This window comes from Macadamia integrifolia, chromosome 1, assembly GCF_013358625.1.
Source record: "Macadamia integrifolia cultivar HAES 741 chromosome 1, SCU_Mint_v3, whole genome shotgun sequence".
Lineage (NCBI taxonomy): Eukaryota > Viridiplantae > Streptophyta > Magnoliopsida > Proteales > Proteaceae > Macadamia > Macadamia integrifolia.
This window is the reverse complement of record NC_056557.1, coordinates 23,883,105-23,904,333: the sequence shown is the minus strand read 5'-3', so window position 1 is coordinate 23,904,333 and position 21,229 is coordinate 23,883,105. Positions and strand designations below refer to the sequence as shown.

Below are 21,229 nucleotides of genomic sequence, written 5' to 3'. Positions count from 1 at the left end.
AGAAACCCACAATTGATTGTGAGATCTTTTGAGTCCAAAAGTGCTAAGGTGGAGGAGAGAGAAGAGAGAAATAAATTTGGAGAAATTTCCTATAATTTTTTTGCTTATTTTCTTTCCTTTTTTTTTCTAATTTATTTTTCTTCTTTTTCTCTCTCCTAGGGACGATTTTCTTCTTGCTTTGTGTGATTTGGACAATCTTTGGTGATGATGTGGAGGAGAGAGAAGATTTGGACAATCTTTGGTGATGAAGTGGAGGAGAGAGAAGATTTGGACAATCTTTATTTCTTCCATTTTTTCTCTTTCCTTTTTTTTTTCTTCTCTTCTTGCTTCCACGATTTTCCTTGCTTCTAATTTGATGTGGAAATCCCCTCCATGCCCTTAGTGCTTTAAGTGAGTGAAAAGCAGAAAATCTTCAACAAAATTCTCTAAAAAAAACAACCATGAGATTTGAACTTGAGACCTCTTGGTGAGCAAGGGAATTTTGTACACCATAGCTCACCAACTAAGCTAGGTAGTTGTTGTTACCAAAAACAAATCTTTAATCACTTAAGGATGTGGTCCATCAATCCTTGTTGGCATTTGGAGTATTCCTTGTACCTCTGGGACAATTGCAAATGGGCTGGTTCTGCATCTCGGTTCAGTTCTGATCCATTATTCTTTTTCTGACCCGAAAAGAATAATCATTTGTACGGGTGACCAAACGAATGTGTACTTTTAATTGAACACGTCCATCTTGCTCAGAATTTCGTCCTCTTAGCAACCATGGAAAGAAATAGGACCTCTTTATGTGTAAAATTAGAGATATAACATCCGATAGTCCTTAAGGCCTTGAAAATATAAAACCTGCAAAAAGAGAGTAAAACCCAAGGTTGCTCCATTCTAAATATGTAAAATGCATGTTTTACTACCCTAGATTTCACACATAAATGTGCTCATCACTAAAACACACAAAGTCAATCCCAAAAACACTATGATCTGTATTTAGGGCTTGGGAATGAAGAAGATGCTAGTTCCATTGGAGTAAACTACGGGTGAATGGCAAACAACCTTCCTCCTGTGGCAAAGGTGGTTAAACTTCTTAAGTCTCAGTGTCTGGACAAGGTCAAGCTCTATGATACTGATGCGACAATGCTCAAGGCTCTGGTTGGTTCAGGAATCAAGGTTGTGATCGACTTACCAAATGAGCAACTCAACTTGGTTACGAAAAGTTCGTCCTTCGCCCAACCAGGCCTCAGTGCTCTCCAAAATTCATACTCATCTTTTGCGGGATCCTTCAAACAAGAGCTAATCGAACCAGTCATCAAGCCCATGCTAGAATTTTAGCAAGAGATTGGATCGTATCTCATGGTGAATGCTTACTCTTTCTTCGCCTACTCGGCCAACGTTGATGTTATCTCCCTTAATTATGCTATGTTCAAGAAAAACTTCGGCATGGTTGACTCAGGCAATATGTTACATTACTACATTCTATTTGACGCACAAATCGATGCGGTGTTCACGACGATGTCAATTTTAAAGTATGACAATGTCAGTTTGATGGTGATGGAGACCAAATGGTTGTCTAAGGGAGGCGAGAATGAGACGGCTTGGGCGAGGAAAATGTTGTAACCTGGCAGTCACTGAGAGGGGGGTGAATTAGTGAGTCTAATTCCGATCCCCAAAACTTGTTTGATATTTGATAGGGTAAACCCTAATACACCTGTCCCTCTTTGCACACAGTTGTATGCACACTCAGCCTCTCATAGGCACTTCCAAGTGTGAACATCCATTCAGTATTCCACGCACTTCAATATATATAATACAAACAAGAAGTACACCCAAAACATAGGGTTTTTACGAGGTTTGGCAATTTGCCTACATCTCCATAGTAGTTCTCGTAAAGGCTTCGCACCTACTCAATACATTACTTTTGACTGTATCTACAGTCGGGAGCACCCACATCCAATTTTTTTAAGCCGAAGTTGAGATGGCACTCGCAATGCCGATACAATATGTAACACCCACTACACGAGAGCACCCACTCCCAGTGCTTAGCACCACTAAGCACTCAATAAAGAATACAGTAAATTTGGGCTTATCAATGCTCTACAGTCAAACCCTGCTTAGCATATGCATCCATAACTAGCTAGCATGCTTACAGTTCATCCACAACTAACCTAGCATGTATATAATTCATCCACAACTAACCCTCGCATACATACATACATATCATCATACATGCATATAATATAAATTTTAGGGTTAGAAAATCTCACAGCCATTGTCTGGTGTTATCAGAGTTGTCTCAGAGCATAGTCTCTACACACTGGAATCCTCAACTTCCCTCTAGAGTAAGAGACTTGAATCTTTAAGTGAGCTTAATATGGTCATGGCATCTCACAAAACTTCTCCTTTGTCCCCTTGCACTTTAAAGCACAAATAGAAATCCTCTCTTTTTTTCTCTCTTCTCTTGGCTTTTGATCAATGAAACATCAAGAACACTCAATTACCTTCTCAAGCCCACTTTAATAGAGTAAAGGCACTTCCCATCAAGCAATAAACCTCATTCAATGATCAACCATCAAGAGGGAAACTTCTCTCACAAAATCCATAGATTTTCTCTCACCAAAAACTTGTTTTCAAACTTTCTTCATACAGCTTAAACCTCCTCTCTTGAAGTTAATAAGACATTCTTGCAACCAAGAGAAAAAATGTTAGAAGCTCTACTGATGTTCGATCTTTCTCTTTACATCTAACCTCTATTTTTTTTTCTTTAGATGGATGGAGCTCTCAAAAATGAAGAGATTCCAACTTGGATCACCTAAATCGAACTAGTATTGAGGAAGTTATTGCACTTCAAAGTTCGGTCATTAAGGGAGCTTAAAAGGGAATCTTTGAATCCTTTTTAGTGTACCTACGAATCACAGAATCAAGAATTGAATTGCAACCATCATATTTGTTTTGAACGGTCATGAACCCTTGGATTGATGCAGCATTGTTAGCACAAATTATGGAATGCCCTTGCATTTCAGCCCTTGGATGAGTTTCATCTAATGGCCATAATTAATCTTAAAAGGTGGAAGCCATGTTTCGTATGATCTTCATTTAATGGTTCAAACCTTTGAAGTCAAGACCATTGAATGGAATCAGCCAATAAAGAAGCCCCTTCTTGAATCTCACGATCAAAGCCACCTTTTTTTCAAAAAAATCAAAGAGCATTCCCCATAAAATAGAAATGACATTTGTCCTCTCATTAAATATTATATTCAGGCCCCTGTGCTTTTGAGAAAAACTTTCATGCCCTGCCATAATTTGAGAAATTGCAAAGAAGCCCACCAACTCTTTATAAAAATGTTGAACCTACAGCACCAACATCGAGAGCATTTTCATTTCCAGATTTTGGAAATTTCGGATCAGCTTCATGAAAATTCGCATAACTCTTTCATACAATTTTTTATCGAGACGAAATGAAGTGCGTCGGAACCACGACTGGACGCTCTACAACTTTCTAGAAGACTCTATCATCTGACTCAGTCATGTAAAAAGACTAAAATTCCTCTAGACCTTTCCAATGATGCATCTTCCTCATACGGAATTAGAACGCGATGAAATAGAACCTTGGGAAAGATCGGATTTTTGTTGTATCGTTACATGGAGAAAAATTCTTTTAAAAAAATTCATATTTAATACTGAAATTACCCCTGACTACCATAAATACTGTAACTTCTTCATACGATATCAGAATGCGATAAAATCAGATGCATTGTACTAGATAAAATTACAATCTATCTTTTTCATGATAAATAGTATTCCAAAAATGTCATTTTCACTGCCAAAAATGCCCCCAAGTGTAAATAGGCTAATTTTACAAGTTTTGACCCAAAAACCTGCACCACCTACCATAGATGAATCAAATCACTCCATTAACACAACGTGGCTATGTTATCTCACCGGTGACACTCAACACTACCATGTCATTATTTTTTATCACGTCACCCAAATTGACTACATCATCACTACCACGTGGCCAAGTTTCCAATAAGGACAACTATAAAATAATAGTCTCCCCCTTTGGAGTTGTTGACAACCACCTCATCACCAACACAGTCCAAAGCTCCGATGACTAACTCTCTCTCCCTTTGACAATAAGTACAAAGGGTGGAATCAATGGACTCCCCCTGAGTCCAATATAGGGGCAGAAGCAATTTGCTCCCCCTCTCTCAATGCCCCTAGTGCTTGTGAAGAACCATCAATCCTAATTTCTGTCTAAGAAACTCAAACTGATCTTTGAAAAGTGGTTTAATAAAGATATTAGTCACCTGCTCTGCTGTGGAAACAAACTCCATCCTTACTTCACCTTCCATCACCTTGTCTTTTAAGAAATGATACCGGATGGTAATGTGTTTCATTCTAGAATGCATCACCGAATTCTTAGAAATGTTGACAACATTCATATAGTCATAATATAGTGGCACTGCCTACTCAACCTCCATACTTAGATCCTTCAACATCTGCTTCATTTATAACACTTGTGCACAACAAGATGTAGCTACAATGTACTCTGCCTCTGTAGTTGAAAGAGAGACCGACTCTTGCTTATTACTGTGCCATGCCACCATGCTGCTCCCCAAATAGAAGGCACCACCATTGGTGCTCTTCCTGTCATCTACACATCCGGCCCAATTTGCATCTGAAAAAGCTGACAAACTGAAGCTCTTGAACTTCGGATACCATAAGCCAAACTCACTGGTCCCCTTTAGATATCTGAAAATCCTCTTTACTGCTGTCACGTGTCTTCTTTAGTCTTGCTTGGAATCTGGTTACCATGCACATAGCTTGTAAGATGTCAGGCCTACTAGCTATCAGATATAATAGGCTACCAATCATTGACCTATACAAGGTGTGGTCAACTGATGGAGAGTCATTTTCCTTGCTCAACTTACACCCAATCACCATTGGTGTACTAACTGGCTTGCAATCCTCCATGGTGAATCTTTTCAATATCTCCCTCACATACTTGGACTGAGATATAAAGATGCCTTCCCTCTTCTGACTGAACTATAAACCTAAGAAGAATGAAAATTTTCCCAACATGAACATCTCAAACTCATCCGACATCCTTATTGCAAAATCTCTGCACAACTCATCTTTGTGATCCCCAAAGATGATGTCATCTACATACACATTCACCACAAGTTGACTGCTATCTTCGGTTCTGATGTAGAGATTACTGTCCACTAAACCTTTCTTGAAACCCAACTTGCACAAGTAAGAGTCCAATCTGAAGTACCATGCCCTTGGAGCTTGTTTCAAACCATACAAGGCCTTCTTTAATTTGTAAACAAGAGTGGGGTCTTCACTTAGCTGAAACCCATCAGGCTGTTCTATGTAAACCTCCTCTTCTAAGTTTCCATTCAGGAAAGCTGATTTGACATCCATCTGATAGACCTTGAAACCCTTGTACACTGACAAAGCTAAGAACATTCTGATAGCCTCAAGTCTTTGTTGTTTTATGGTTGTCCTTGTTGGCAACTCGGCCACGTGGCGGTGATGACGTGACCAGTTTGGGTGACATGGATGAAAATGATGACATGGCAGTGTCCAATGTCACCGATGAGATAACAGAGTAGCTTGATATGCATGGAGTGGTTTAATACATCATTAATAGGTGGTGCGGGTTTCTGGGTCAAAACTGGCAAAATTGGCCTATTTACGATCGAGGGCATTTTTGGCAATGAAAATGACATTTTTGGAAGATCGGTTCTTCATGAAAAAGATAGATTGTAATTTTCCTAGTCCAGTGCATTTGATTTCGTCACATTCCGATACCGTATGAAGAAGTTACGGCATTTATGGCAGTCGAGGGAAGTTTCGGCATTGAAGATGATTTTTTTAAAGGAAGTGTTCTACATGTAACAATACGACAAAAATACAATCTTTCCAACGGTTCTGATTTCATCGCATTCCGATTCCGTATGAGAAAGATACGTCATTGGAAATGTGTAGGGGCATTTTGGTCTTTTTACATGGATGATTCAGATGATTGAGTCTTCTGAAAAGTCGTAGAGCATCCAGTTACAATTCCAACGCACTTCGTTTCATATCGATCGGATATCGTATGAAAAAGTTATAAGCGTTTCCGTAAAGTCGGTTCGAAAATCCAAACCGAAAATCCATCAATTGCTCTCGGTGTTGGGTGGATTTTTCGGAATTTATTTTTGAAATTTGAAGGGCTTTTGTGTAATTTAAAGATTTTGAAGGTCTGAGTTACAAGGGGTCTTTAAGCACTGAAACATATGGAGGCAGGGGCTTGATTATAATAAAGAGGAGTAAAGGGAAGTGAAATGGATGGCCAAGATTCGACCACGTAGGCTTGATGCCCATCCAAAGGCTGCTGAGATTTTGGTGTGATATGGACGAGATAGATGCCTGCGCGTAGGATTTGATTGGTTAGGTGCATAATTCTTGATGCACTGGCGCTACACCTTATCAAATAATGTTAGTGTGTTTCGCGCGTGTATAGAAGATATAAAGAAGATTCCAATCTTAATGATCTCATAAAATCATATTAAAGCCAACATGGAGGATTCGGATCCAACGGTCAATAATCCATTTCTCTTTTGTGAGTGGGAGACAAGCTCCCTTAAAATCCGGAAAAGCAACCAATCATAGATCGACAACACTTCTGACGATGTCAGCGCCTACGTCATCATGACGTCATCGAGATTCAAATCTAACGGTTTAGATCTGTTGTCCGTTGGTTTGATCGGATGGCTTGGATTATAAGATCTTTTATATGAGATCTACGGTCAGATTTCGCCCCTGTTGAGCGCACCGACGGTGTAGCCTACGCCACCCGTACGAAGATTCCATTTAGGCTATCTCATTGCTCCAACTTCAAAAGGTCATATCTCCCTCATTTTAAGTCGGATTTGGGTGAAGCAAGTTGCAGCTTCTTCGTTTTTTCAAGCCCTACACCATGGAAGCAAGAAAAATGGGTTTTGAGTGAAAGAATGCTACGGTTTTGGTAGGAGAAGCTTCCCCCTCTTTGTTGGTCCTTGAATGAACATACATTCTTGATGATAAGTGTTCTTAGGCCATTAAAGGAGGTAAAAGAGGTGGTTGAAGTGTGTTAATGGTATATTAACTCAAAGCCAAGGAAGAAGAGAAGAAAACAAGGATGTGTTTGTTTTGAAGAGCAAGAAGCCAAAGAGAGAGAAGGTGTGAGCACCAAACTTGTCAGTACAAGTTTCCAATCATCCCAGGCAATCGGTTATGAGATTATCTAACCTTGGATTTTACATTACATGTATGTATGTATGTTAGGGTTAGTTGTGGATGAATGTATACATGCTAGGTTAGTTGTGGATGAACTGTAAGCATGCTAGCTAGCTGTGGATGCATATGCTAGGCAGAGCTTGACTGTAGGGCATTATTGATATAAGCCCAATTTAATTGTATTATTTATTGTGTGCTTAGTGGGTGCTAAGCACCGGGAGTGGGTGCTTCCGTGTAGTGGGTGCTACACATTGTATCGGCACTCCGAGTGCCATCTCAGCTTCGGCTTGAGAAAATTGGGTGTGGGTGCAGTCAAAAATAGTGTATTGAGTAGGTACGAAGCCTTTACAGGTACTACTCCGAGGATGTAGGCAAATTGCCGAACCTCGTAAAAACCCTGTGTTGTGGGTGCTTGTTGTTTGTATTTTATATTGAAGTGCGTGGAATGTGGAATGGGTGTGCACACTTGGAAGTGCCTATGAGAGGCTGAGTGTGCATACGACTATGTGCAAACAGGGACAGGTATATTAGGTTTTTCTTGGCCAGACATCGGACAGGTTTTTAGGTATCGGAATTGGACTCACTGATTCACCCCCCTCTCAGTGACTGTCGGGTTACAACAATTGGTATTAGAGCAGATACTCAGTGATAGTTTGATCAACAACTGAGTGATCCAGAGGCAGTGACAGTGACAGTATGGCAGGTGAAGGTTATTCAGGACATGCAGCAAAGTTTGATGGATCTGATTTTATCTTGTAGAAGAGGAGAATGCAGTCGTACCTAGGTTCACTAGGTTATGATGTTTGGGTATCAGTTCTGATTGGATACACAGAGCCTGAAGGAAGTCCGGTTGAGAATGAAGCTAAAAAGGCTTATTGTTACAATCAGAAGGCTGTGAATGCAATATTCTCAGCATTGGATAAAAGTGTGATGGCTAAGGTAATGGATTGTGACTCAGCCAAGGATATCTGGGGAAGACTGAAGAACATTTATGAAGGAGATGAAAAGATAAGGAAAGCAAAGCTTCAGACCTTCAGAGGCCAGTTTGAAAGTCTACTAATGCAAGAAGGAGAAAATATTGACACCTATATGACCAGGGTAAATGAAGTGGTCAACTCTATTAGGGGTCTGGGAGCCAATCTAGAAGATTCAGTTGTTTGTCAAAAAATCCTGAGATCTTTGTTGCCCAAGTATGACTCCAAGGTGTCAGCTATTGAAGAGGCAAAGGACCTAGACACTATCACTCTTGATCAAGTGCATGGCACTTTCACAGCTCTTGAAATGAGATGGAAAAAGGGCAAGTCCACTGACAAACAAACTGCTTTCAAGGCAATGAAAAATTTAAAAATCAAGGAGAAGAAGAAGCAGTTTATGGAGGATACTGATGAGAGTGAAGATGAGGTTACAGCTCATTTCACCAAAAAGTTGAAAAGGGGAACAGGAAAATATAAAGACAAGTTGCCTTTCAAATGCTTCAACTGTGGAAGGGTTGGACATTTTGCAGCCAAGTGTCCTAACCAAGGAAAAATAGAAAGTGATGAAGATGAAAGTGAAAAGAAAATTCATTTCAAGGGAAAGAAGAAATTCTTCTCAAACAGATACAAGAAAGGCAAGGACAAGAAGAAAAGTTTGGTTTCTAAGAAATGCAGTGACACATCTGATGAAGAGTCTGAAGAATCATCTAATGATGAAGATAATGAGGCTATGTTCATGGTCTCAATAGATATGGAAGAAAACAAAGAAGATTCTTCTAATAAGGAAGATTTTACAGAAGAAGAAGAGGAAGATGAAAAATCACATCTAGAGGCTGAACTCACAGTTGCCCTTAGAGAGCTTAAAAGAGAAAGGAAGAAAGTGAAAAAGGTCACTCAAGACCTTAAGGGGCAAGAACAATTAGTTCTTGAGTTGAGAGATCAAGCCAATAAGTCAAGGAAGACCTTAGATGATCTTGAGTATCAACTCTCACAGAAGACCATTGACTGCAACACTCTAAAGTTAGAGAAAGTGGCTTTGAAAGCACAACTAGAGGAGCAATATGAGATTCTTGCACAATTTGATGGTTATGCAGATGAGCTAGCCGTATTAAAGGCTAAGGTTGAAGAATATGGGAGAACTGAGATTGAAAGAGAAGTCTTAGAAAATGAAGATGTTGAAGAAGACTCTACTCCAAAAGAGCATCCTAGCAGTAAGAAGCTCAATGACATTATCAATGCTCAAAGATCGACTCACATCAAATTTGGACTTGGATTTGTTGGGGAGTCTTCCAAAAATACCAAGGCAAATGGTAAGGAAACAATACATAATCCTATCAAAGTCAATGATAGGAATGCTCAAAGAGGAAAGGCACATGTTACTACTGCTGGCAATGTCAAGAGAGCAGTACAAAAAGATAAAGTGCAGACTGGTCCAACTAGAAGAGGAAATCCATCTATATTCCATAAGACTAACCATGCTAGACAACCACAGTTGGCAAGGCCAAGCAGGAGAGCAGAGAGCTATGGATACAGTCAAGGTCCTCAACAGAGGCCTAGAGCATTTGACAACTTCAGAGCTCCTTACAGATGGCAGATGGAACCTGTGATGCAGAGGCACACCTTTCAAGGTTATTGTTACAAATGCAACACTTTTGGACACAAGATCTCAGATTGCAAGTTCAACATTGGTCCAAGGAGTTATGTGGACAGAAATCCTTTTGCACCCCTTATGGAAGAAACAGTTGAATGTTACAGATGCAACAACCTTGGACATATTGCAAGGAATTGTAGAACTGTGTTTCCCCCACAAAGACAGGAGAACAGAGGTAAGCAGAGAGTTTTCAGAAACACAGAAGATGATGAGATGGAGAGACAGTTCTCAAGACAGAAGAAAGCAAAGAAATCTAAATCTGTCAAGAAAGTTTGGGTTAAGAGAGAGAGAGTAGAAGATGAAGAAGATGCAGCAGCATTTGTTATTCATAGAGCTTTTAAGGCTCAAGGAGACTCTAATCCATGGATTCTTGATAGTGGTTGCTCAAGCCACATGACAGGAGATAAGGAAAGGTTTGAACAATTACATGACTTTGAAGGTGGATCCGTGAAGTTTGGCAACAACAATGGTGCCAGAATTACAGGAAAGGGGTCCATAAGTTTGAACCATGGGAAGGTGAAATCCCTTGATGTCTTGTATGTTGAAGGACTCAAACACAATCTTCTCAGCATCAGTAAAATTTGTGACAAAGGGCATGAAGTAACTTTCACTAGTAAAGGGTGTGAGATAAGAAGATCAAGCAGTGGAAAGGTTGTAGCTACTGGACAGAGAACTTCAGGGAATTTGTACACCTTGACAGAGTTAGAGAAAGATTCTTGCATGGTCAGCATAGATGAGGAGACATGGTTGTGGCACAGAAGGCTTGGGCATATTGGTTTCAAGAACCTTGCCAAGATTTCTTCAAAGAAGGCAGTGAGAGATGTTCCTGAGTTGAAGAAGCTCTCCAATCCTATATGTGCATCTTGTCAAAAGGGAAAGCAAACCAGAATCTCCTACAAGTCTAAGGAGTATTATTCCAGTTCTCCATTGCAGTTGATTCACACAGACCTATGTGGTCCTATGAGGACACCTAGCACCTCAGGAGAGAGATACATCATGTTGTTTGTTGATGATCATTCAAGAATGGTGTGGGTGATGTTCTTGAAACATAAGTCAGAGGCTTTAGAAAGATTTAAGATCTTTAAGAAGCAAGTTGAGAATCAGACAGGGAAGAAGATAAAGTGCCTGAGATCTGACAGAGGAGGTGAGTACAGTTGGGATGATTTTGAAGAATACTGCTATGAGCATGGTATCAGGAAACAAACTTCAGCTCCAAGAACACCCCAACAGAATGGTGTTGCAGAGAGAAAGAATAGAACAGTGCAAGACATGGCTAGAACAATGTTGGCAGAGAATGACATGGGTAAAAAGTTCTGGAAGGAGGCAGTTCTAACTGCAGTGTACATCCATAACAGATGTATGTTGAGACCTCATGAAAGCAAGACTCCATATGAAATCTGGTTTGGAAGAAGGGCTACAGCAAGACACTTCAAGGTCTTTGGTAGCAAGTGTTATATCAAGAACACAACCCAAGATTTGGGTAAGTTTGATGATAGAGCTGATGAAGGTATATTTTTAGGTTATTCTACTTCAAGTAAGGCCTATAGATGCTACAACAACAGACTTGGAAAAATTGTAGAGAGTGCTGATGTCACAGTTGATGAAAAAAGGGATATTCCTTCAGGCTCAGGAAATGAACTTTTAGAATTTGAAGATCTTGATGATGAGAATGACCTGGTTGATAGTAGACCCAAAAATGAGATTGATGTTGAACAGGCTGAGGTAGATTCAGATGAGCAGAGGAGACACAACAGAGTTGATCAACAGAAAACAGATGAGTTAATCATTGGTGACCCCACTGTAGGTGTTCAGACTAGAAGAATGAAGACCAACACATACTCTCTTCTTTCGAAGATTGAACCAAAAACTGTTGATGAGGCAAGCAATGATGAGAGTTGGATGAAGGCCATGAATGAAGAACTTGATCAGATAGAGAGGAATCACACTTGGGATCTAGTCCCTAGGCCAGTTGACAAGAATGTGATTGGTACTAAATGGGTTTTTAGAAATAAACTCAATGAAGATGGTCAAGTGGTGAGGAACAAAGCAAGACTTGTATGCAAAGGGTATGCTCAAGTGGAAGGCATTGATTTTGAGGAAACTTTTGCTCCAGTGGCAAGACTTGAGGCTATCAGAATGTTCTTGGCTTTGTCAGTGTACAAGGGGTTCAAGGTCTATCAGATGGATGTCAAATCAGCTTTTCTAAATGGAAACTTGGAAGAGGAGGTTTACATAGAGCAGCCTGATGGGTTTCAGCTGAGCGAGGACCCCACTCTTGTGTGCAGATTGAAGAAGGCATTGTATGGTTTGAAACAAGCTCCAAGGGCATGGTACTCCAGATTGGACTCTTACTTGTGCAAGTTGGGTTTCAAGAAAGGCTTAGTGGACAGTAATCTCTACATCAGAACTGAAGAAAGCAGTCAGCTTGTGGTGGTTGTGTATGTAGATGATATCATCTTTGGGGGTCACAAAGATGAGTTGTGCAAAGATTTTGCAATGAGGATGCAAGATGAGTTTGAGATGTCCATGTTGGGTGAATTATCATTCTTCTTGGGTTTGCAGATCAATCAAAAGAAAGAAGGTATCTTCATATCTCAGTCCAAATATGTGAGGGAGATGTTAAAGAGATTCACCATGGAGGATTGCAAGCCAGTTAGTACACCTATGATGACTGGGTGTAAGTTGAGCAAGGAAGATGACTCTCCATCAGTTGACCACACCTCGTATAGGTCAATGATTGGTAGCCTATTATATCTGACAGCTAGTAGGCCTGACATCTTACAAGCTGTGTGCATGGTAGCCAGATTTCAAGCAGGACCAAAAGAGACACATGTGGCAGCAGTGAAGAGAATTTTCAGATATCTGAAAGGGACTAGTGAGTTTGGGTTATGGTATCCGAAAGTCAAGAGCTTTAGTTTGTCAGCTTTTTCAGATGCAGATTGGGCCGGATGTGTAGATGACAGGAAGAGCACCAGTGGTGGTGCATTCTATTTGGGGAGCAGCTTGGTGGCATGGCATAGTAAGAAGCAAGAGTCAGTCTCTCTTTCAACTGCAGAGGCAGAATACATTGCAGCTACATCTTGTTGTACACAAGTGTTGTGGATGAAGCAGATGTTGAAGGATTTGAGTGTGGAGGTTGAGCAGGCAGTGCCACTATATTGTGACAATACTAGTGCTATCAATATCTCCAAGAACCCGGTGATGCATTCTAGAACGAAGCACATTGCTATCCGGTATCATTTCTTAAGAGACAAGGTGATGGAAGGTGAAGTAAGGATGGAGTTTGTTCCCACAGCAGAGCAGGTGGCTGATATCTTCACTAAACCGCTTCCCAAAGATCAGTTTGAGTTCCTCAGACAGAAGCTGGGAGTGGTAGTTCTTCCAAAGCACCAGTAGCATTGGGAGAGGGGGAGCAAGTTGCTTGATGTTGCTACCCCCATATTGGACTCAGGGGGAGTCCATTGGTTCCACCCTTTGTACTTGTTGTCAAAGGGGGAGAGAGTTACTCATCGGAGCTTTAGAGTGTATTAGTGATGAGGTGGTTGCCAACAACTCCAAAGGGGGAGATTGTTGTTTTATGGTTGTCCTTGTTGGCAACTCGGCCACGTGGCGGTGATGACGTGGCCAGTTTGGGTGACGTGGATGAAAATGATGACATGGCAGTATCCAGTGTCACCGATGAGATAACAGAGCAGCTTGGTATGCATGGAGTGGTTTAATACATCATTAATAGGTGGTGCGGGTTTCTGGGTCAAAACTGGCAAAATTGGCCTATTTACGATCGAGGGCATTTTCGGCAATGAAAATGACATTTTTGGAAGATCGGTTCTTCATGAAAAATATAGATTGTAATTTTCCTAGTCCAGTGCATTTGATTTCGTCACATTCCGATACCGTATGAAGAAGTTACGGCATTTATGGCAGTCAAGGGCAGTTTCGGCATTGAAGATGAATTTTTTAAAGGAAGCGTTCTACATGTAACAATACGACAAAAATACAATCTTTCCAACGGTTCTGATTTCATCGCATTCCGATTCCGTATGAGAAAGATACGTCATTAGAAATGTGTAGGGGCATTTTGGTCTTTTTACATGGATGATTCAGATGATTGAGTCTTCTGAAAAGTCGTAGAGCATCCAGTTACGATTCCAACGCACTTCGTTTCATCTCGATCGGATATCGTATGAAAAAGTTATAAGTGTTTCCGTAAAGTCGGTTCGAAAATCCAAACCGAAAATCCATCAGTTGCTCTCGGTGTTGGGTGGATTTTTCGGATTTTATTTTTGAAATTCGAAGGGCTTTTGTGTAATTTAAATATTTTGAAGGTCTGAGTTGCAAGGGGTCTTTAAGCACTGAAACATATGGAGGCAGGGGCTTGATTGTAATAAAGAGGAGTAAAGGGAAGTGAAATGGACGGCCAAGATTTGACCACGTAGGCTTGATGCCCATCCAAAGGCTGCTGAGATTTTGGTGTGATATGGACGAGATAGATGCTTGCGCGTGGGATTTGATTGGTTAGATGCATAATTCTTGATGCACTGGCGCTACACTTTATCAAGTATGTTAGTGTGTTTCGCGCGTGTATAGAAGGTATAAAAAGGATTCCGATCTTAATGATCTCATGAAATCTGATTAAAGCCATCATGGAAGATTCGGATCCAACGGTCAATATGCATTTTCACTTTTGTGAGTGGGAGACAAGCTCCCTTAAAATCCGGAAAAGCAACCAATCATAGATCGACAACACTTCTGACGATGTCAGCGCCTACGTCATGATGACGTCATCGAGATTCAAATCTAACGGTTTGGATCTGTTGTCCGTTGGTTTAATCGGACTGCTTGGATTATAAGATCTTTTATATGAGATCTACGGTCAGATTTCGCCCCTGTTGCGCGCGCCGCCGGTGTAGCCTACGCCACCCGTACGAAGATTCCATTTCGGGCTATCTCATTGCTCCAACTTCAAAAGGTCATATCTCCTTCATTTTAAGTCGGATTTGGGTGAACCAAGTTGCAGCTTCTTCGTTTTTTCAAGCCCTACACCATGGAAGCAAGAAAAATGGGTTTTGAGTGAAAGAAAGCTACGGTTTTGATATGAGAAGCTTCCCCCTCTTTGTTGGTCCTTGAATGAACATGCATTCTTGATGATAAATGTTCTTAGGCCATTAAAGGAGGTAAAAGAGGTGGTTGAAGTGTGTTAATGGTACATTAACTCAAAGCCAAGGAAGAAGAGAAGAAAGCAAGGATGTGTTTGCTTTGAAGAGCAAGAAGCCAAGGAGAGAGAAGGTGTGAACACCAAACTTGTCAGTACAAGTTTCCAGTCATCCCAGGCAATCGGTCGTGAGATTCTCTAACCCTGGATTTTACATTACATATATGTATGTATGTTAGGGTTAGTTGTGGATGAATGTATACATGCTAGGTTAGTTGTGGATGAACTGTAAGCATGCTAGCTAGTTGTAGATGCATATGCTAGGCAGAGCTTGACTGTAGGGCATTGATATAAGCCCAATTTAATTGTATTATTTATTGTGTGCTTAGTGGGTGCTAAGCACCGGGAGTGGGTGCTCCCGTGTAGTGGGTGCTACACATTGTATCGGCACTACGAGTGCCATCTCAGCTTCAGCTTGAGAAAATTGGGTGTGGGTGCTCCCGACTGTGGGTGCAGTCAAAAGTAGTGTATTGAGTAGGTACGAAGCCTTTACAGGCACTACTCCGGGGATGTAGGCAAATTGCCGAACCTCGTAAAAATCCTGTGTTGTGGGTGTTTGTTGTTTGCATTTGATATTGAAGTGCGTGGAATGTGGAATGGGTGTGCATACTTGGAAGTGCCTATGAGAGGCTGAGTGTGCATACAACTGTGTGCAAACAGGGACAGGTACATCAGGTTTTTCTTGGCCAGACATCGGACAGGTTTTTAGGTATCGGAATTGAACTCACTGATTCACCCCCCCTCTCAGTGACTGCCGGGTTACAACAATAAGGTGGCGGTGTAATTTTCTATTAAAAAAAAAAATTAATAATAATGAAATAAAATAAAAAAAGTGAAATCCATTAAAGGAAAAAATCAAATCAGGCTAATTTGAGAAATTGATCACATAAGTTTAAAAATTAATGATATAAATATCAATTCATTCTTTCTTTTTTTGATGTTGATGTTAATAGAAGTTTGTCTCAGCGGTTCAATCATTAACCCCTCTGATTACATCACTAACTCTAAATAATTTCATAGTTGATTATTAAATTTCACTTTACTTTGTATCCAAAACCTTTCGTTATGAAATGTAAAATAAAAAGTACAATAACAAACAACAACAACAACAACTCAACCTTATCCTAACTAAATGAGGTATTCTATATAGATTCGAGTTAAAGGGGGAAAAATCTGGGGCATCCCACTTACAAATAATCGAAAACTTAGATCTTTGTCCTTCAAGTAGCTCTCTTAGATGACATACTAGGGCGAATACCTATATTATGTTTGCCTCTTTTTACCAACTCATCAATAGTCATTTTCGGTCTGCCCTATCCCTTTTAGTTATATTCATTTGAATTTGGTCACCCATGTAGTATTGAGGCATCCAAAGACCTCCTTTAAACATGTCCAAACCATCTTAATCGACATTCTCTGAGCTTATCCTTTTTTTTTTTTTTTCCAAGGTGTCCGGACTACATTATGCGCACCTCGACTAATCCTTAGGGAGACTAGCACAACAACCCACCGCCATGATCTCCAAATCGGTGTAACTCCCAAAGTAGTTTTAACATAGTAATTCCTCAATCTATCTCTCAGAGTTTTGTTGCACATCCATCTTAACATCCTCATCTCTGTTACACTCAATTTATCTATATTACGCTTATTGACTGCCCAACATTCTGCATCATAATCATAGCTGGTCTTACGACTGTTTTGTAAAATTTTTCTTTAAGCTTTAGAGGAATACGTCAATCACACAACACTCCAAATACTCATATCCACTTCATCGTCAATCTCACATTCATTGTTTAAAGTAGAGTGCATAGATATGAAATAGTCATTTTGTGGGATCTCCCTCCCCTCGAGTTTCACCCCTTCGCTATCAGTTATCAATCGACTGAAGTTACATGTCACATACTCTGTCTTTGTTCTACTTATCTTAAGACCTCTCGATTCTAATGTAGATCTCCATAACTCCAATTTATCATTAATTTCTACCACTATTTCACTTACCCTATCAATATCACTAGTAAAAAGCATACATCACAGTATATCTCATTGAATATTTATGGTTAGATCATCCATGATAAGCGTAAACAGATAAGGGCACAATGTGGACCTTTAACGTACTCAATAGTAATAGGAAACTCGTCACCTTGACCTCCCATATATCTCACACTAGTCACCACATACCCGTACATGTATTTAATGACATCCACGTATTTGCTTGATATCCCTTTCTTATCTAATACATGCCATGTTAAATATTCAGGGACTCCGTCTTAGTCATTTTCTAGATTAATGAAGACCATATGGACACCCCTTTTATTTTATTTTTTATTTTTATAAATACATATTTATTTTTGAAGATTAAAAATTTCATTTATCTTCCCTTTAATTTTCCTTTGCAACAAACATATTCGTAGGAAAAAGTGGTCCAAAGGGTGTAATGACCATCATGCTTTTCATGAAAGATAGAAATCTCACCCATTGGTGCTGGTATGCATATTCCCATTGGCCCATGTACTAATGGAGGGACCACACTACGAACCCCCTCCCTAATAGGGAGGAAAAATCACTACCTAATTGTGTGGTCTTTGCACAACACAATGGCAAATGGGAATGCATGCCCAAAGCATCCAAAGTCCAAACAAATGGGTGATTTGGTCATGTGATGCTCCTTGTGTTTAAGCATAGGGGCACATGGCCACTATTGGGTAGCATTCTCTCACCCCAACGATAATAATACATGAATAACACCTTATTTAGAAAAGCATCACCTTCCATTGTTATATGAATTAGGATAATAATAAAATGATATTTTTAAATCGATTTTTGGGGTTTTTTTTTTTTTTTCTGTTTAATCAGTTTAGGGTTCGGTTTGCTTTCCAACCAGGGTTGAGCTATATCGGTCTTGGATAAACGATATCAGCTATCGATATCAGCCGAGGTCAATAGTGATACCTGGCCGATCTTGGATCAGGTATTTAAATCAGATAAGGGTAAAATTGTGATTTTATTTAAAAAAATGAAAAAAAAAAAGAATAAAATCGATGGATCTGGCCCGATATGGATAGGTATCGAGACTGATACCGATTCCCGATGACTAAATTCCGGTTTCTAAACGATCCCGGCTGTTTTGGTTTCTATCGATTCGTAGAAAAACAAAACCGGTAAACAATTCATTCAAATCGATTTTTCCCGGTCGGTTCATTGGACCGATTGGTTCACTGTAACACGGTTGATCTGTATGGCGCACTGTTCTCTGAGTCTCCCTGGTATCTTTAATTATATTTTGACGACTTCGATTCTTAGTTTCTTACTAAACAACAAGAGAGAGAGATTGATAAAAAGTTTTGAGGAACACTGGACGCCCGGGAAAAAAATTAGAGAGGAAAGCTTTCCCGGACGCCTTTCTACGTCAATTCGCCATTAAAATTCCGAAGCTCGCTGACTCAGAGGAATTTGGTTCTCATCTTTGGACGAAATTCTCCGTATTTGATACTATTCGTTAATACGTTTGGTCATTAGTTCTTACGTTTTCTTCTCATGTTTCTATTGGCAGAATGCCGATGGCGAGAGCAAGCTCTGGTCTCGCTTATCCGGAGAGATTCTATGCCGCTGCTTCATATGTAGGTTTTGGTGGATCTCCAAAATCATCCAAAGGCGTGATTTCGAAGTTCCAGAACGATGTCGCTTTGTTGCTATACGGATTGTATCAACAAGTAAGCATGCATTTTGTATAAAATGGATCTGATGTTCTAGTTCGTGAATTTCTGGTGGTTTTGATCTTATTCACAACGAGGCTGACAAAATTTGCGCGTTACATTTTGCCAATTGCGTCTTTTAATATACCTTTCGTTGAGAAACTTGAACATTACGGTAGATCCGGGTTTTCATATTGACATTGTAGTGGATAAAATGTTGATCCAGTACGAATGAATGCAGATCAGTAAAAGATATGTTTTTTTTTTTTGGGGGGGGGGGGGGGACGAGATCCCATTTGGAACATGCTGAAGTCTTGCCTACATGTATCTCTGGGTAGATTTTTATGCTGTCTTTGTTGTTGTATTATGTTCAGGATGGGTTTTATTTGTATGGTTTGAGATATTTAAATCACGAGGAGCTACTGAAATGGCTGAATTGTTTTGAATGTTGAAAATGGTATGTTATTGCAGGCAACAGTCGGACCTTGCAATGTTCCTAAACCTCGAGCTTGGAATCCTCTGGAGCAAAGCAAATGGACAAGGTACAGTGCATAAACAGAGTAGAAATTCCTCAGTTTGAAGTTTAAGTGGAGAAATGCCTTTGCAGTTGAAGAGAACGAAAGTCATGCTATGATGGTTTAATTTTATATTGTTGGACATGCAGTTACTCACGGCTATGGGATTCTCTTTTTCAAAATGGCTAAAAACCATTGCCAAACATGAATTTTAGCAATATCAATATTTTCTCACTACAATCACGAGAGTACCAAAATCAGGTTACTATATTTTCCTAAACGGATCTTCAACACTTACTAAATTGGCCAGTCAGTGCCAGCCATTGCAAAACATGAATTTTAGCAATATAATCAACACTTACTACATTCTACATTACACAGAGTGATACCTGCCTTGGTGAATGCAATTCCCAACTTTTGAATATCATCAACTTTTCATAAACAGATCTGAAGCCTGGTTAATTATAATCACAGAATAAAAAGTTTCTATATTATCACCGCCAATTATTCCCGTTCATGCAGTGCCAATACAACTATCACGTGGAACCCCATAACTTTCATGTGGAGTCCAAACAACTACTCTTGCATTGTGTCAATATCATTCAGGGATTATTTTTCATCCGTTAGTCTTCCAGGTAGATCCTGTTTTCTCCAATTGGTCTTCTCATGGACCTAGATTTGGACTTCTGAGTGGGCTTGACTTGGGCATATTTGGAATATATTTTGGGTCATGAGTCCATTACTGGAGTCACCGGACTGCTGACGGTTCTCTTGGCTTGCTGACTAATTGATTATCACTGTCCTATATGGACTCACAAAGCAAGGGAATCAATATTGTCACTGGATATATATGAGATGTATCTGATTTTATATTTGCAATTCAAGGAAACTAGTAGGAGTTGTTGTGGACCTCGGGGCAATGGTAAGGTTGCTCCGTTGCTGCCTGTGGTCGTGGGTTCGAGTCTAGAACAGCCTTTCCGCAAAGCGCGGGGGTAAGGCTGTGTACATTATGACCCTCCCCTCAACCCCGTAGTGGCCAGAGCCTCGTGACTGGTACACCCTTATTTTTTTATTGTAATTCAAGGTAACTAGTCCAAATAGCTTTATATTGTAATTTAAGAAAGATTTTATTCATTAGTGGTTAAGTAAGGTTGCTAAATTATTGTCAGAAACTATCAGTTGTTAGGTTTTACAAAATTTGAGTTAAATAGTGATTCCTAAATCCTGGTTGGTCGCTGTGATTTTTCATTATGCTTTGTGTAAGACAAGGTTACGTCAGCCACCCATCATAACCCTCATCATTTGGCTGTCATAAAGAGTTCTTAGTTGTTCTCTTATTCGTTCTTCTTAGTACCCGATTTACCCTTGAAACCCCATCACAACTTATTCCATATCTGGCCAAAACTTGCATTCAGTCAGCCTAAACAACTACCACCTTGTAGGACATCTTCACCAGTCCTATTTGGTTTGGCTTCCCATAATGCAGAATGAAGAAGTTTACGGAAAGGACTGAAATATGATAATGTGTCTTTGACTACAGTGGTAGACTGGTAGTTCACTTAGAAATGCTGTACTTCCCTTTTTTAATTATGACACTCCTCTCCTTTGTGGGATTTTGATCTTGCTTTCTAAATCTTGTATGCTTGAAGTGATCTCAAAAGTCTTCAGTGGCCTATCATTTGAAAACACTGAACTTCATTTTATATTGTATATGGTCAGTTTGGACAAACTATGATGTGTCTGCTTATATTTGATGAGACAGTAAACATTTGTTTTTAGCATTTTTTCCCTATATCCCTTTTGCAGCATCTTCTTCTCCTCAATTACTACTATTTGTAGAAAATTTTGATGTAATGTCATTTTTAAGGAATTATGCACTTATTGCTTCCAAGTTTCCACATAGATTGCCTTTTTTTTCCCCCTCCATT

The 21,229-nt window shown here is 39.8% G+C and overlaps 1 protein-coding gene across 1 annotated transcript in view; it reads left to right on the top strand.

Annotated features, from left to right (window-relative positions):
* The first annotated feature begins 18,387 nt into the window (after window positions 1-18,387).
* LOC122083783 (acyl-CoA-binding domain-containing protein 4-like) overlaps window positions 18,388-21,229 on the top strand; it is a 17,530-nt gene continuing 14,688 nt past the window's right edge. The window contains exons 1-3 of the mRNA XM_042651678.1: window positions 18,388-18,547; window positions 18,645-18,804; window positions 19,258-19,328. Coding sequence (XP_042507612.1) covers window positions 18,646-18,804; window positions 19,258-19,328 — 230 coding nt within the window. The 5' untranslated portion in view covers window positions 18,388-18,547; window position 18,645. The remainder of the gene's footprint in view (window positions 18,548-18,644; window positions 18,805-19,257; window positions 19,329-21,229) is intronic.